General features: G+C 44.2%; 1 protein-coding gene across 1 annotated transcript; it reads right to left on the reverse strand.

Moving 5' to 3' along the window:
* Positions 1–3,006: 3,006 nt before the first annotated feature.
* Positions 3,007–9,742, reverse strand: TMEM275 (transmembrane protein 275). Its single transcript, XM_060233308.1, has 2 exons — positions 9,142–9,742; positions 3,007–4,175 (listed from the first exon to the last, which is right to left on the reverse strand). The coding sequence occupies exon 2, from the start codon at positions 4,095–4,097 to the stop codon at positions 3,549–3,551; it is 549 nt and encodes a 182-aa protein (XP_060089291.1). The 5' UTR covers positions 4,098–4,175; positions 9,142–9,742; the 3' UTR covers positions 3,007–3,548.
* Positions 9,743–17,290: the final 7,548 nt, after the last annotated feature.

Genomic DNA, 17,290 nt, shown 5'->3' on the forward strand with positions numbered 1-17,290 from the left:
TTCAATACCGGGAAAGTTGGTAGAAACCATTATCAAGGACAGAATGAGTAGGCACATTGATGAACACGGGTTATTGAGGAAGACTCAGCATGGGTTCTGCAAGGGAAGATCTTGCCTCACTAACCTGTTGCATTTCTTTGAGGGGGTGAACAAACATGTGGACAAAGGAGACCCGATAGATGTTGTTTACCTTGACTTCCAGAAAGCTTTTGATAAAGTTCCTCATCAAAGGCTCCTTAGAAAGCTTGAGAATCATGGAGTAAAAGGACAGGTCCTCTTGTGGATCAAAAACTGGCTGAGTAATAGGAAGCAGAGAGTGAGTATAAATGGGCAGTCTTCGCAGTGGAGGACGGTAAGCAGTGGGGTGCCGCAGGGCTCGGTACTGGGTCCCATGCTTTTTAACTTGTTCATAAATGATTTAGAGTTCGGAGTGAGCAGTGAAGTGGCCAAGTTTGCGGATGACACTAAATTGTTCAGGGTGGTGAGAACCAGAGAGGATTGTGAGGAACTCCAAAGGGATCTGTTGAGGCTGGGTGAGTGGGCGTCAACGTGGCAGATGCGGTTCAATGTGGCCAAGTGCAAAGTAATGCACATTGGGGCTAAGAATCCCAGCTACAAATACAAGTTGATGGGGTGTGAACTGGCAGAGACTGATCAAGAGAGAGATCTTGGGGTCATGATAGATAACTCACTGAAAGTGTCAAGACAGTGTGCGTTTGCAATAAAAAGGGCCAACGCCATGCTGGGAATTATTAGGAAGGGAATTGAAAACAAATCAGCCAGTATCATAATGCCCCTGTATAAATCGATGGTGCGGTCTCATTTGGAGTACTGTGTGCAGTTCTGGTCGCCGCACCTCAAAAAGGATATTATAGCTTTAGAGAAGGTGCAGAGAAGGGCAACTAGAATGATTAAAGGGCTGGAGCACTTTCCCTATGAAGAAAGGTTGAAACGCTTGGGACTCTTTAGCTTGGAGAAACGTCGACTGCGGGGTGACATGATAGAGGTTTACAAGATAATGCATGGAATGGAGAAAGTAGAGAAAGAAGTACTTTTCTCCCTTTCTCACAATACAAGAACTCGTGGGCATTCGATGAAATTGCTGAGCAGACAGGTTAAGACGGATAAAAGGAAGTACTTCTTCACCCAAAGGGTGATTAACATGTGGAATTCACTGCCACAGGAGGTGGTGGCGGCCACAAGTATAGCCACCTTCAAGAGGGGTTTAGATAAAAATATGGAGCACAGGTCCATCAGTGGCTATTAGCCACAGTGTATGGAGCACAGGTCCATCAGTGGCTATTAGCCACAGTGTATGTGTGTATATAACATTTTTTGCCACTGTGTGACACAGAGTGTTGGACTTGATGGGCCGTTGGCCTGATCCAACATGACTTCTCTTATGTTCTTATGTTCTTATGGGGTGAGGAAGCAAACAGAGAAGTGTTGCAAACTATGCATGCCTTAATAAAAGTGGAAAAATGAAAAAAGAAAGAATGGCAGATTGTTAACCAATTATCTGCCAATTATCTGCCAATCAGATAATTGGGAACTCAAATACACAGAGAGATTTTAATAATTATCTTTACTATATTTGTTTCTACTCATTAAGTGGCCTTCAAGAAAAGCTTGTATTTCCCATCAATTATATATCAAATAATATACTTTATTTTTAGCAGGCAGACAATACTTGGATGTTTAAAAATATGAATTTTTGACTGGTTCAAGCAACATTGAATACATTTTTCTGAAAATGTGACTGAGAAGCCTTATATGCTCTGCTCTCTTCCATTTGTCTACTTACAACTTGATGTCCTCTGAAAATTATGTTATACAGAAATTGATGACCTATGCAGTAGTTGGACATCAGAAGAATTTTGTTTCCTTGGAAGAATTCCTTGCATTAACAAATAATATCTTAACCACATTACTGGTTTCACATAAAGGACTTTGAATTTGTTAATGTTCCCCAATTAAAAGTTCTTGTGAAAATGAAGAGATCCAAAATTTCTTTATATGCAGTAACTGCATATGCATCTCCATCTGTGCATGTCTTCATCTTGAGTGTGTATCCAAGTTGCAGATTAAATCTAGATCAGCACATTTTCTTCCCAACTGAGAGGTTGACGAAAGCTCTGCCTTGCGGTTCAATCCCTTATATGTAGCTTCCCATGAATTTGCTAGGAATGTTAATATACACCACAATACAACTGAGCCTGCTGCCAGCTACAGCAGGGGTGTCAAACACGCAGCCTATGGGCTAGATCAGGCCCCCAGAGGGCTCCTATCAGACCTGCAAGCAACTCACTGTTGTCTTATTCATTCTCCCTCTCTTGCTTCCTTCTGCATCACAGCTTACTTTGCCAGGTTTGCTCAATCAAGCCACAGAGCAAGTCTCTATTTTCTCCACTGGCTGACCAGCACATGAAGCAACTTACATACAAAAGCTCACAATGCTCAGCCATTTCGTATTTTCCTCTGAGTTTTAGGCTCAAAGCATTGACTATGAGATGTCTGTAATGAATACCAGTAAATCAAAAGTAGGTTAGCAACTTATGGATACACATCTGAACAACACCTGAACAGCATACTCAAGATTGCTACAGCGCAGATGTTGTCTCCAGATTTTGATGCAATAATTCAGAGCAAGAGGTGTCAATAATCAGAGACCGTTAAATGAACAAAATATTGCAAGAGTGCTAATCCTTTAAGCTATTTTAAGTTTTTTTTAAAAAAACTTTTGTGTTTGTGTCCTTTATAAAGTTTATGTCTTTGCTACTTGGCATTATATTTTATGACACACAAAGCCCAGCCTGACAAGGTCTCATTTATGTCAGATCCGGCCCTCATCACAAATTATTTTGACACCCCTAGCCTACAGAGTCTGAATACCAGAGTCAGGGGAAAGCACAGAAATGGTAGTTTTTGGTGTGTGTCATTTCTGTGAACTTCTATGGCAATCAGGGAAATCCCAAAAGGGGGAAAGGAGAAGATGGGAACAAATCATAAGCAGCAAGATAGTTTTTAATTACATTAAGGAAGTACTTCATTTTGCCTATTCAAAAGCAGCAAACAAGGCTGTCTCATAAAAGCTAAATTGCCTAGATCCTACTTTTCTTTCACTTGTTAGCAGTGTTTATTAGTAGTTCACCTTTTCGCCTGCAAAACAGTCTGTAATTTTCCAGTACACTACAGCACAAAATTCTGTTCACTACATTATCATTCACAAACCCATTGAAATAATGAATGAAATACAAAGAATATGTCAGTATCCCATAGCTGCAATATCAAGTTATAGCTCTCTTTCATTTTAATTTCATCACTCAGAATTCAGTCCTTCTAAACAAGCATCTGGCATTTCCTATCACAGCTGTGTATTTATTTCTAATTGCCACCTTATAATGCCTTACCCTTAAATTTCTCAACATATTCAAGAACATGTGCTGGCCAATTCTAAATTGAATTCCAGATGCTTGCTGCATTGCAGATGCATCTAAGCCAGCTGGTCACATGATACCCAGCTATCCAGCAATATTCTCCAGTTTGGTTTATGAAATAGCAATGTCTCTGGGCAAATTCAGCTGTATTGATTCTCCCCCAGCTGTGTATTTTGCTGCTGGCCCATTGCTATCCATTGTAAAAAGTTTGCAGGTCTTAGAGTTCTCATGAATGGGGGTGGACTTTCTGGAGGATACTGGAGAGTTAGTCGGGCTCAATTGCACAGCAGTGGTATCCTGTACTGTATGTTCACTGGTTTCAATTTCAAAGGCTGTGTTCCCAGGTTTGATAAGCCCAATATTGGCCCCTGGCTTGGATTTTCTCATCCCATGAGCGGGTGGCCTTCGGCTGCAAATGCAACAAGCTCCAAAGAAAGTAAATGCCACAACCAAAAGGATGGGGCCGATGACAATGGGGGGGTTGTTGACAGGCACAAATGTTCCAAAAGCAAATGCTCCCACCAGGGTGATGTTGATACCTGCTAGCATGATGCACAGCCCACAGGCACAGCAAAGAGCGGGAGAAGGCAGCCCCTGCGGTCTTGTCTTTTTCTTGCTTGGTTTCTGGGACAAAGGAGTGCTGTTCTTTTCATTAAGCATGTTGACTGGAGTTTCAGGCCTGGCCCTGAATCTCACTGAAAATACATGGTGTCCAGAAGATGCTGCTGCTCCACGTTTCTGCAAAAGAAGAGAGGAGAGGAAGGCATGTGAGTGGCACTTTCATTCATTCATTAATTGAATGAATATACATTTATTCATTCAGTCCTTTTACCTGTGCTGCTCATAGGGGCAAAAGGCCCTTACTCTGCTGTCCACCTGCTGCAGCCCTTGTTCTTCATGCTGAAGATTCAGTAGAACTATCCCAATGCCGGCCTCAACTACACACCATTTTTTTCCCTAATCAGAGAGACTTAATGCAGTATTGAAATGATTGTGTACCCCACTCACCCCTTCTCCCAGTGTGAAGGACCTGCTGCTGGCTAGGGTTGCCAAGGCCAATTCAAAAAATATCTGGGGACTTTGGGGGTGGAGCCAGGAGCAAGGTTGTGACAAGCATATCTGAACTCCAAAGGGAGTTCTGGCTATCACATTTAAAGGAACTGCACACCTTTTAAATGCCTTCCCTTCACTGAAAAATAATGAATGATAGGGGCACCTTCTTTGGGGGCTCATCAAATTGGATCCCCTGGTCTAATCCTTTTGAAACTTGGTGGGTGTTTTGAGGAGAGGTACCAGATGCTATGCCAAAACTTTGGTGCCTCTACCTCAAAAAACAGCCCCCCCCCCAGAGCCCCAGATAACAGTTGATCAATTCTCATTATTTCCCATGGGAACTGATCTCCATAGGGAATAATGGATTGTCCAACAGACATTTCCCTCCTCCCCAACACCGCTTTCTGATGGTGGGGGGAGGGCCTCCAAACTGGGGGATCCCCTGCCCCCACCCGGGGATTGGCAGCCCTAACACTCTCTCTCTCTATCTTCCCATGGCAACTCCATCAATCTGTTCATAAAAGTTATTGTTCCGTTGGAAGTAGGTAGTGGAAGTAGGTTCCACAGAACAATCAGCACAGTCAACAACCATCTTCCTTATCTTCAAACTCCTTCCAACCCTCCCAGCAATTAACACGGAACAATGGTCACATTCAACAGCCAGTTTCCTTATCACTACCCTTCCAGGAAGCCCCACCAAACAATGGGCACATTCAAAAACCAATTGCCCTTTCATCACACCCCCTCCAGCCTAGAAATAGCAGCTCTCCAGCAGCCCTGGCCCCACTCAATGCACAGCAGCCAAGAAGGTCTGAGCGCCTGCTCCGGCTGCAACGCCAGTGAGGATGTTCTCCGCAGCTGAGAACGAAACGTCTGGAAGGAAAACTTTCTCCAGTAGAACACGGCACTTGATCCCGAAAGATTCTACAAACCCTAATTCTCTGTGTTGCTTCTATTTTGTCTAGTTTGCCTCTAAATGGGAGGCGGCAAGTATGCTTCAAAAATAGCTTGCTCTTGAACTGTTTTTTTTCTTTTCTTTTAATATATCTTCCCACAGGATATTTCAAAATTTGTCTTGCACTATTATTATAATAAATGCAATTACTGGAAGTAAGATTTATTTAAATCAGTAAGGCTTCCTTCATCAGAGATGTTCAGGTTCAGATTGTCAGTTTTTCTGCAGTCTGTTGGATGAACTCTGCCAATGTGACGCAAACTGAGATTTCCAAAGGGATGCATGAAAGAAGTTGCAAAAGAATGAATTAAAGTCAGTATTTCCACAGAACAGAACATTGCTCTGGCCACTGCGCTTTTTCTCTGATAATATGAGGTTGCCATAACTTATGGCCAAAATAATAACAGACACAGAAGTATCTGGGACCTGTGTAAACATGATGCAGGAAAGATTTTAAAAACTCTTCCATGGGACTTCTCATTTAAACCTGGCTGGTACCTGTACAAAGCAACTATGCATACTTAGTCACCACATCAAAGAGACTGGTAATCTGGGTAAATTTTGAACTGGCATGCTAATTTAGCATTTGCAGTTGCTTGGCATGGGGTTTAGTCCAGTACAGTTGATAAACTGAGTGACCACAAAATTCCATAAGGGAGATGAATCTCATTTAAATCAGCCCTTAGTTTCTTTAAAGGATAATAGTGAACTGAGTGTTAGACAATCTACTACTTGGATCTAGACCATGTATGTCCCACTTTTCTTCCACAGAGGAATCAAAGTGGTCTACATATCTAAGAAGAATCCCTCCTCTCATTTTAAACAAGTGTACACAACAGACACGTAAGGCATTCTTTCAGCAGTTGACGAGATCTAAAGTCAGGTAGTGTAGTTCACACAGGGTCACAGGCTGAGAGCCAAGACCCCTCTGGCTCTTGCTAAAAACCCTCATCCTTGGAAGAGCCATGGCTTGAATTACCTACAAAAGGAAAAGGAAAGGTCCCCTGTTCAAACACCAGTCGTTTCTGACTCTGGGGTGACATTGCTTTCACAACGTTTTCATGGCAGACTTTTTACGGGGTGGTTTGCCATTGCCTTCCCCAGTCATCTACACTCCCCCCCCCCGCAAGCTGGGTACTCAACCTCAAGGTTGAGTCAACCTCAAGCTGGCTACCTGAAAACCCAGCTTCCACCAGGGATCGAACTCAGGTCATGAGCAGAGCTTAGGACTACAGTACTGCAGCTTTAACACTCTGAGCCACGGGGCTCTACAAAAGGGGGAGGTACAAATGCTCAAAGTTCTTCAGCTAGCTCAAATGTTCCTCAGTTCCTCTTCTCCTCCTGTTTCAATGTATGTGAAGAAGTCTGCACATGCTGAGTCTCTGTTCTTGCATGTACCCAGGGTTGACCTTGATTTGTGGGGGGGGAGGGTGCTGCTGGACTCTAGCTTTGTTCTCACATCTGTTAGCATTTGCATGCTAATTTGCTGCCATTCATTGATTTTACCAACCACCTGATCCTATTTCAGCTCTACTTATGCATCTGGCCCGTTCTAATTGCTGCCCTGCACTCTCTTTTCCTATAAGTAGGACTTCAAGAGATTTTATTCCTTTATTTGTATCTGCTTGCACACAAAAGCTTATACTTTGAATAAAACTCCGTTGGTCTTAGAGGTGCCACTGGACTCAAACTTCATTCTCCTCCTTTGTAGGATACATTGATTATAGTCATACTTACTTTTCAGCCAGGCTCCTGCAGTGGCTTATAATAATTAAAATCCAGTCCACAGCTCCAACACAACTTATTGGGTAGGGGGTGGCAAGCTTTTCTGGCCTCGGGTAGTTGAATATATGGTTCAAATATTTCTCTTCAGAAGAAAGGATTAGAAGAGCTGCAGGTACATCAAGGACTAGCTGATGGTAAATATACCAGTCCATAGGATCATGGCCCTTGTTTTGTTTGAGCAATGTACATTTAAGTCCTTATGACCCTTTCATACACTTTTTCTTATATAGAAATCATTTTCATACAACAAGAAATATACCCTGACTCTGAAGCATGGCATGATTGTTTTTTCAGGAATACAGAGGACAGGAAGTTACTGCTCATAATCAGTTCCTGACCCAGCAAAATAGGTACCTGTGTCATACTTCCCAGTTGTGTGATTTTCCCCTCAGGAGATATGCCTGGACATTAGGTTCATGAATGTGACCTTAGATATATGTAGATAAAGCCCATCCTAGAGAACAAAGAATGCAACAGATACATTTTCATTTTCTGTTCAGGAGGCTGTTCTGTCATAGGTTGCAGAGTGCATCATTCAAGCAAAAGGAGTAAAAAGGGTATTAATTAATTAAATGCATTGAATGGAAATATTTCAATGTCTTGTGAAGGTAGGATAAAGGCTTAATACATGGTATACAGAGTTTTCCACAAGATAAGAACAGTGCCTTGGGAAATTTGGAAACTTGCATTAATTGTGGGGGTTTCTTGGTTTTTTATATGACTCTCTGCCCAAACTTATCATTTTCTTTATTAATATTTACTTAAGGGACTTTAATTTAAACCCGTTAAATAGCTCTGAGATAGCCAAAAGAGTCATTCAAAACTCATTGTGAACATATCTAGTTACATCTATGAACAGCTTAACATTCCATGGAAATTTACTGAGGTTTAGAGCAGATTCTGGGGCAATAGTGTTTAAAGAAATCTTATACACTTAGTAATATTTGTTGTAGAGAATGTTGTCCATCCTCTAGCAAATCTGTGGATAATGATTTCCAGGCATAGGATTACTCCCAATAAGTCAGTTCTATGACCAGATATAGTACGTTGCCCTGGCTATACATATTATGTCATGTAGACTGCATGCACAAAGGCCACTGAAACCTCCAGACTGCCACATTTTAAACTCAAAAATTATCTGTACCAAATTTCTCTTTTGATTTATAGAAATCTGAATGCTACATTCCTAAAGGGAGAGATTACTGACACAAGTGTCTGTGTGTCTTTCATAGTTCTTTCAAAGACATATATTTACAGAAAACAGAAAACCAACATCAATACAAATACAAGGCAGTATGCCAAACAAACTGGAGAATACAATGATTAAAGCTGACCAAAAAAACCCAAGCACATCTTACAACATTTAGGCAGTCAAAAGAAACCTCCAGACTTCAATTGCAACACATCCTTCTCTGCAGCAGCTCTGCTGAAGCTAAATGACGTTCAACAGGCAGAATTCATCAAACACATTTTAGAGAAAAGGAAATGAACTAAGATGCATTAAGAAGTCTTTGGGAAGTTTGGTGTGTTGTGAAAGCTTCCCCCCTTCTTGGTCTCAATTGGGAAGAATATCAGCCATTCCTCAACAACTAACCTCTGAACAATAACAAGGAGGGATCTTTAAAGCCCAGGTAACAAAAGCTCAGGCTTTTCAGAAAATGGGCTGAATTTCTACTCAGCCGTTTCTCCCTTCTGATCATTTATTTGTACAGCATCTAAAGTATAACATTTTAAAGAGAATTAAAAACCAATCTGTGCCCCCAAACTCAGAGTTTTCTAATTCCTGCCACACTAAATAAAGCTTAAGCAAGAATTCACCCCCAACAAAAAACTAAATGGTACTACAGACAATCTCACCATTACTTTGATATATATTTTAGGGCAGCAATTTTGTTTCAGTGGAAATTTTACCTGGACTTGAGCGACCCTTCGGAGGTGGCAAAAGAAGAGCAAGTTCTTTAATTAGTTTCCTGTAAACCCTGGAGAGGAGGGTAAAGAAGGTCCAAGAAAGCGTAGAAGAAAGGTGGCTCACAAAACACAGATCTATAAAGCACCAAATGCACTTCACCTGCCCATCATAGCCGCAGGAAACTTTGACTGAATCGAAGCATCCTTGGCCTCTTGGGGAAATCTCTTCGAAGATGGTTGCAGGGGTCTCCTGAGTTATCAGCTGGTCCTGAGGGAGACTGGGGTGGAATTTGCTCCTTCACGTCATCAGCTCCCTCTGCTCCTGATCTCATGCATCTTTCTATAGAGATGAGGATTCAAGCACCACATATTTGCCCTCTCTCCCAGCCAGTGCATCCATACACACAGCAGGGACCTGTCTACCTCCCGATCCTGAGATGAAGCCAATCTCGATGGTTTTGCCAGCATTTGTCTACATTTCTCTGCCCGTATTTCGGACTCCCCAGTCTCCGTCATTAACCCATCCTAGGCTAGGACTCCCTTCCATGCTTCCCGAAGGTGTTCACTGCTGTGGAGCTGGTAATAGCAAGGGCTCCGAGTTTAACTGCCTTCTGCATTATCAACAGTAGGGGCAGCGTGGCTCTGATTTTTCAGTGGTGTGTTGCGAGTCCCCTGCCTCCCCACCCAACCCCCCACCCCCCCCGTGTCTAGTGATATTGGCTGGTAACAAGGCAATAAGCCCAAGGGAAACTATGATCCTTCAAACAGCAGGGGAGAAGTTTGAAAAATGCTTGCTTCTTGTCATGTGTCTACTACACAAACATGGTTTCTCAGAGTCAGGAAGGGAAACGGAGAGCGCGGCTTGCTGTCTGCCCCTTGCTAGTTTATTCATTCCTTGGTGAAAGCCTATTCTCCGACAGTTAAATCCCACCCACACACATGAACAGCAACCGGTTTCTCTCTTTCGGTGTTAAGGTGCCAGAAGCAAGAACGAAAACAAGAAGACATTGATCGAAGGCGTCTCCCCCTTCATTTTCAGACGCTTTAGGAATCTTTCTGAAGCTTGGGGACATCAAAGTAAACCAACTGCAACAAAATATAAGCGGAAGGTGATGGTCAAACCTCACTTTGCCTGAAAGAAATAGACTGGTGGAATTGAAGAATGACATTGACAAAATTGGCAGCAGCCTCTTTCCCTTTAGATAGAGCATTGTAAACTTATGCTTGTTTGTTTTAACTGATGCCCAGCATCCTTATTACTGCCCATGTATCGAGTTACACATTTTTTATTCATTCATTTGTCCATTCTGTTTCTTTATTTGATTTCTAGCTCTTCCCCCCCTGCACAGCAGGCTCAGGGTGGACATATAAAAACAATAATTTAAGCATAATATCATCATTGAAACCTGCATAAAACAACCATTAGTACTAGCCATTAGATGGTCATCTGCAGTACAATTAGCACTAATCTCAGGAGGTTCTACATATGTGTGAGTGCAGATGGCAAAGTACTGAGACAAGTGAGTGGACAAGGAGAACATGCCAGTGGAGCAGAGCAGGGAAGGTTAATTCAGATGGACAACTGCCGCCTCAACTAAAGGTCTGGCAGAACATCTCCATTTTACAGGCCCTGCAGAACTGCACCCACAGGGCCAGGATCTCTCTTGGGAGAGTGTTCCACAGGACTGGGGCCAGAGCTAAAAAGGCTCTAGCTCTGATTGAGGCTAAGTGGATCTCTTTGGAGCTGGGAATCACCAGGAGACGTTGGTCCATAGAGCGTAACACTCTTTAAGGGCATGCCAGGAGATACAGTCCTGCAGATTGATCTGGTGTAGCTGGGGGAGCACCAGATGTATATGAGCTCTTAATAGTGTTCCAGTAAGGACACTCACTGCTGCATTCTGGACCCAGCTGAAGTTTCTGACTCATAGAGCAAGTTACAATAACCCAACCTAGAGGTGACCATTGTGTGGATCACTGGGGCTAAGTCACAGGGTGAAAGGTAGGGAGCTAGTTGCTTGGCCTGCCTAAGATGGACAAAAACTGACATGGTAACGTTTGTGATTTGGGCATCCACTGATAACAAGGCATTCAAAATCATGCCCAGGCTCTTCATCATAACATTGGTGTTAGTAACACCCCATCATCCCATGGCACACAAGCACAGGACTTCCATCTTTGATAGATTTGGCTTCAGTTGACTCTGCTTTAACCAACCAGCCACAGCTTTCAACTCCTCAGCTAAAATATCTAGGGTAGCATCTGGCTGGCCATCCAACAACAGTTACAACTAGGTGTCATCAGCATATTGGTGACAACTGAGCCAAAACTCTGTGCCAACTGGATGAGGAGATGCATATAGATGTTAAATAACATGAGAGAGAGGATTGCCCCCTGAGGGATGCCACAGACCAAGGGGTAATGCAAAGAAACCCTTTCCCCAAGTGCCACTCTCTGTCCCTGACTGGAGGAATGAGACCAGCCATTGCAAGGCTGTCCCACATATCCCACAACTGCAAGGTGGTGGGTCATAAGATCCATAAGATTATAGTCCACCCACCCTTGTATAACAGGGTTCAGAGCAAGTAACATTCTTAAAACAATGCCATATTATTAAAATTTTAACAATTCTATAATACTCTAAAATAACAGCAACCAATCACAGCTAATAAATGACATATAAATATCCTGGGGGGAGGTAAGGATATTAAGGAAAGGGGAGGTGAAAGCGGAAGGAAGGGAAGCCAATCTAAGATGGATGACCATCACTGCCTTCAAACATTGGCCTGGTGGAACAATTCCAACTTGCAGGCTCTGAAGAACTGCATTATGTCCCATAGGGCCCCAATAGCACATGTATGGTTTTAATGTTTATATTGTTTTTAATGTCTACTTTTGTTTTAATTGGTTTTATGTAATTGTTCCTTATTGGCTTGTAAGGTGCCCTGAGTCTGCTTCGGTGGAGAGAGCAGTATATAAATCAAAAACATAAATAAAATCTCAACTGGCGAAGAGTTCCACCAGGTCAAAGCCAGGGCCAAAAAAGCCCTGGTTCTGATTGAGGACAGCTAAACAGTCTTTGGGCCACGGATCACCAGTAGGTTGTTATCACTGGAGTGGAACACTCTTTGGGGGATGTATCAGGAAAAGTGGTCCTGAAGGTAATGTTGGTCCCAGACTATTTAGCGCTTTAAATGTTAACAGCAGAACCTTGAACCTAATTCAGTATTCAATCTGGAGCCAGTGCAGATGGCAGAGCACTGGTTGAATATAGGATCTAAAAGACGTTCTGTAAGAACATGCAAAGAACAAAATACTATGGCCACCAAATGAGAAGGGAGCACTCACTGGAGAAGACCCTGATGCTGGGAAAGGCAGAAGGTAAGATAAAGGTAAAATTTTATTTGTATCCCACCCTCCCCGCCTAGGCGGGCTCAGGGCGGCTAACAACATCTATACATATACAATAAATATAAGAGCTTAAAATTAACAATAAAACTTAAACTTAACATCATAAAAACCCGTTAATGTATTTAAAATTCATAGTTTAATTTAATCTGGCAGCAATGGTGACATTCTGACGCTAATTTCTGCCAGCATAATTATTTCCATATTGACATAGGTCCTTGGACAGGACCATGTTGGCGTGTCCTTAGTTAACAGCAGCAGTCAATATATGCTTGTTTAAAGAGGGCGGTTTTGCAGGCCCTGCGGAACTGATCAAGGTTCCGCAGGGCCAGCACCTCCTCAGGAAGCTGATTCCATAGGGCGGGGGCCGCTGTTGAAAAGGCTTGTACTCGGGTACTCTGGAGCCTGATCTCTTTCGGTCCAGGGATAGTCATTTTATTTTTACCAACTGACCTCAGTGCTCTCTGGGGTTCATATGGGGAGAGACGGTCCCTCAGGTAGGCCGGTCCTCGGCCATATAGGGCTTTAAAGGTAATGACCAACACTTTGTACTGGACCCGGTAGGTAATTGGCAGCCAGTGCAGTCCGCGCAGCCCTGGCTGTATGTGCTCCCATCTCGGGAGCCCTAACAGCAACCTGGCTGCTGCGTTCTGCACCAGCTGCAACCTCCGGGTCCGGCACATAGGTAGCCCCAAGTAGAGGGCATTACAGTAGTCCAATCTTGAGGTGACCGTTGCATGGATCACTGTTGCGAGGTCGCGACGCTCTAGGAGAGGGGCCAACTGCCTTGCCCACCTCAGATGGAAGAATGCTGACTTGGCAGTGGCTGCTATCTGGGCCTCCATTGATAATGAAGGCTCCAGTAAAACACCCAGGCTCTTTACTTGGCGCGCTGATTTCAATGGCGCGCCATCGAAGGCCGGGAGAGCTATTTCCCCCCCCCCCCAAGCTCCGCGACCCACACAAAGGACCTCTGTCTTCGCTGGGTTCAACTTCAGCCCACTCAGTCTGAGCCACATCACAACAGCCTGTAAAGCCTGGTCCAAATTCCCTGGGGCGGAGTCGGGCCGGCCGTCCATTAGTAGATAGAGCTGGGTGTCATCTGCATATTGATGGCAACCCAGCCCAAACCTCCGGGCAATCTGGCCAAGGGGGCGCATAAGAAGGCAAAAGAAGAAGGGGACAGAAGGCAAAAGAAGAAGGGGACAGCAAAACATGAGATGGCTGGACAGAGTTAATGATGTAACAAACACGAATTTGAGCAGACTTTGGAGGATCGTGGAAGACAGGAGGGCCTGGCATGATTTTGTCCATGGGATCGCAAAGAGTCGGACTTGACTGTGCAACTTAACAACAACAAGAAGAACATGAATAGCTGCAAGACTGATGTCATCACTTGGCCCGCCCCTCACCCAGCCCTCTGCCTCTTCAGAGGGAGCTGGCTGGGCAGCAGCCGCCCACGTGCTTTTTCCTGAGTTCCAAACACAGGAAGAAGTGCACAGGCAGCCATTGCCCAGCCGCCCCTCGACCAGCCCTCTGTCCCTTCAGAGGGAGCTGGCTGGGCAGTAGACGCCCATGTGCCTTTTCCTGCATTTCAAACACAGAAAGAAGCACGTGGCAGCCATTGCCCAGCTGCCCCTCACCCAGCCCTCTGCCTCTTCAGAACACAGGAAGAATCATGTAGGTGGCCGCTGCCTAGCCAGCTCCCTCTGAAGCAAGCTCCCTTGGTGTGAGTGGGGGCAGGGAGAAGGTGCCTGCCACTGCCCCCATGACAAGGTGGCGCCTCAGACAGCCGCCTACCTCACCGACTCCCACGTGCCGGCTCTGCATAGCTGCACTCTGGACCTGTAGTTTTGGGGTCAGTCTCAAGGGTAGTCCTGCATAGGGCAAGTTACAGTTATTTAACCTGGAGGTGGCCATTCCGTGGATCACTCTGGCTAAGCCCAGGGAGACAGGAAGGGAACTAGTTGTTTAACTGGTGGTAAAATGCCAGTTTAGCTATATTTGTGGCTGGACCTCCATTGAGAGGGAGGCATCAAGAATCACACCCAGACTCCTGACAACTGGCACTGGTGTTAAAGGTAACAAGAGCCCAGAGTTGGCACCCTAACCCTGAATCCCTCTGGCCCAGCCACAGGATTGCCATCTTAGATGGATTTAATTTCAGCCAGCTCTGTTTTAGCAAACCAACCACAGCCTTCAATCCCTTGGCCAAAGTATCTGGGGCAGCATTTGGCCAGCCGCTCATAAACAGATACATATGGGTGTCATCCACATACTGGTGGCACCCTAGCCCAAAGCTCTGCACCAGCTGGGCAAGGGGGTGCATAAAGATGTTAAATAATATTGTGAATCTTCCCCCCAACCCATGCCTCTTGGGAGTTTCCTGAGAGACACAGAGGCAGGGGCTTTCTCCCTGCCTTTGCATCCCCAAGATGCAAAAGCAGGGAGAGAATCTTCCCCTCCCCCTTTCATTCTATCCTATTGGCCCATTCTTTCCTATCATAGGATAGAAAGGAGGGATTGTGTGGCCTTTGTGGCACGATGCCAGAGAAGAGATTTAAACTTTAAACTTCTCTAGCATCATGCCACAGAGGCAGCGCGATCCCTCCATTTTATCCTATGGCCTGCAGAATAGAATGGACTCCATTATTTACTATGGGCCCATAAGATAGAATGGAGGGATTGGGCTGCCTCTGCAGCGTGACTCTAGAGAAGGGGATTTAAACTTTAAACCCATCTCTTGTGGTGCTGCAGAGGGGTGAACAAAGTTAGTTTTGCCTAGGGTACAAAATGCTCTAGGGCCAGCCCTGCAAGTAATATCAGCAGCACTGATCCACCCTGATCCAGCTGTCTGTGAAGATCGTCTGTGAGGATGACAAACACTGTGTCTGGCCAGAGCGAAAGCCAGATTTGAAGGGATCCAGAGCTGAAGTGTCATCAAGGAAAACCTGGAGCTGTTCCACTGACACTGAACATAAGAACATAAGAGAAGCCATGTTGGATCAGGCCAACGGCCCATCAAGTCCAACACTCTGTGTCACACAGTGGCAAAAAAATTTATATACACACATACACTGTGGCTAATAGCCACTGATGGACCTGTGCTCCATATTTTTATCTAAACCCTTCTTGAAGGTGGATATACTTGTGGCCGCCACCACCTCCTGTGGCAGTGAATTCCACATGTTAATCACCCTTTGGGTGAAGTACTTCCTTTTATCCGTTTTAACCTGTCTGCTCAGCAATTTCACTGTCTACATTACTTTGCCCAGGAACAATAAGTTTGACACTGGGTAGCAATTGGACAGATCAGTAGGATTCATAGATGGTTTCTTTAACAGCAGCCTCACTACTGCCTCTTTTAATACATTTTTGACCCTCTCCCTTTACCCACTTGCTTATCATTCAGAACTTTCCTCAATATTTATTTATTTACTATTAGATTTATGAATTGTCCATCCCTGCTGTAGCAAGTCTCTGGGTGATGCACAACAAGAAATAAAAACACTGAACATTTTAAACAGTTTAAAACAACAGTTATGTACAGTCTAAAAACAGATGGCAAAATCCTGTTTTTACAGTTGCAGACTGTCAGCCACTTCATGGGTAATTTAATGATGTCATAATTTAATGATATACTGATTGCTACCATTTCAACTTCTTATCTGAGTTATTCAGCACGTTTTGGAAAGGAATATTAGATGTGGAGCTCCATCCAACATCATGCTTTCTCCTTTCTTCTTTACAGTATAAAGTATAAGAAGTCAGAAGCCAGCAACATTCAGTGAAAGCTGCTGGTTAATCATATTTGAGTTTTAGTCCTTTGCCAGCTTATTTATCAACAGTGTTCTCCAGCATGGAAGTCTCTCTTAGAATTAGAAACCTCTTAATGCTGGTTAATGCAACAGCCACACCAATGTGAGAAGGGCATGTGTACATACATTCCTTCATCAGTTGGAAAAGGGGCATTTCTGCTTGGCTATTCTGCATTGATGCAATTGTCTTCTCTTACTGAATAATAAAGGTAAAGGTAGTCCCCTGTGCAATCACCAGTTGTTTCTGACATAGCACGACATTTTCACGGCAGACTTTTTACGGGGTGGTTTGCCATTGCCTTCCCCAATCATCTATACTTTCCCCACAGCAAGCTGGGTACTCATTTTACCAACCTCAGAAGGATGGAAGGCTGAGTCAACCTTGAGCCGGCTACCTGAACCCAGCTTCTGCCGGGATCAAACTCAGGTTGTGAGCAGAGAGTTTGGACTGAAGTACTACCGCTTTACCACTCTGCATCACGGGGCTGCTCTCATGGATTGCTGCCTTAACATGGCGAGGAGGCTTGCACAGTTCAGTGAAGCTGTGGCTTATGCCATGCAGGTTCACCCAAGATGGACAGGCCACAGCTGAGAACCCAGACAAAGTGCGATCCACTGGAGAAGAAAATAGCAAACCACTCCAGTATCCTTGCCAAGAAAACCCCATGGCTAAAGAATATGGCACTGAAAGATGAGACCCTCAGGTTAGAACGTGCCCAGTATGCTACTGGGAAAGAGCAGAGGGCAAGTACAAGTAGCCACAGAAAGACTGAAGTGGCTGGGCCAAAGCTGAAAGGACATTCAGTTATGGATGTATCTGATGGTGAATGGAAAGTCCAATGCTGCACAGAACAATACTTCATTGGAATGTGGAATGTAAGATCTATGAATCAAGGTAAGCTGGATGTGGTCAAACAAGATATGGT

This window comes from Heteronotia binoei, chromosome 2 (assembly GCF_032191835.1).
Source record: "Heteronotia binoei isolate CCM8104 ecotype False Entrance Well chromosome 2, APGP_CSIRO_Hbin_v1, whole genome shotgun sequence".
Classification (NCBI taxonomy): Eukaryota; Metazoa; Chordata; class Lepidosauria; order Squamata; family Gekkonidae; genus Heteronotia; species Heteronotia binoei.

Excerpts from the sequence above, each read along its gene's own strand:
- TMEM275 (XM_060233308.1), bottom strand. The coding sequence starts at position 4,097 with ATGCTTAATGAAAAGAACAGCACTCCTTTGTCCCAGAAACCAAGCAAG.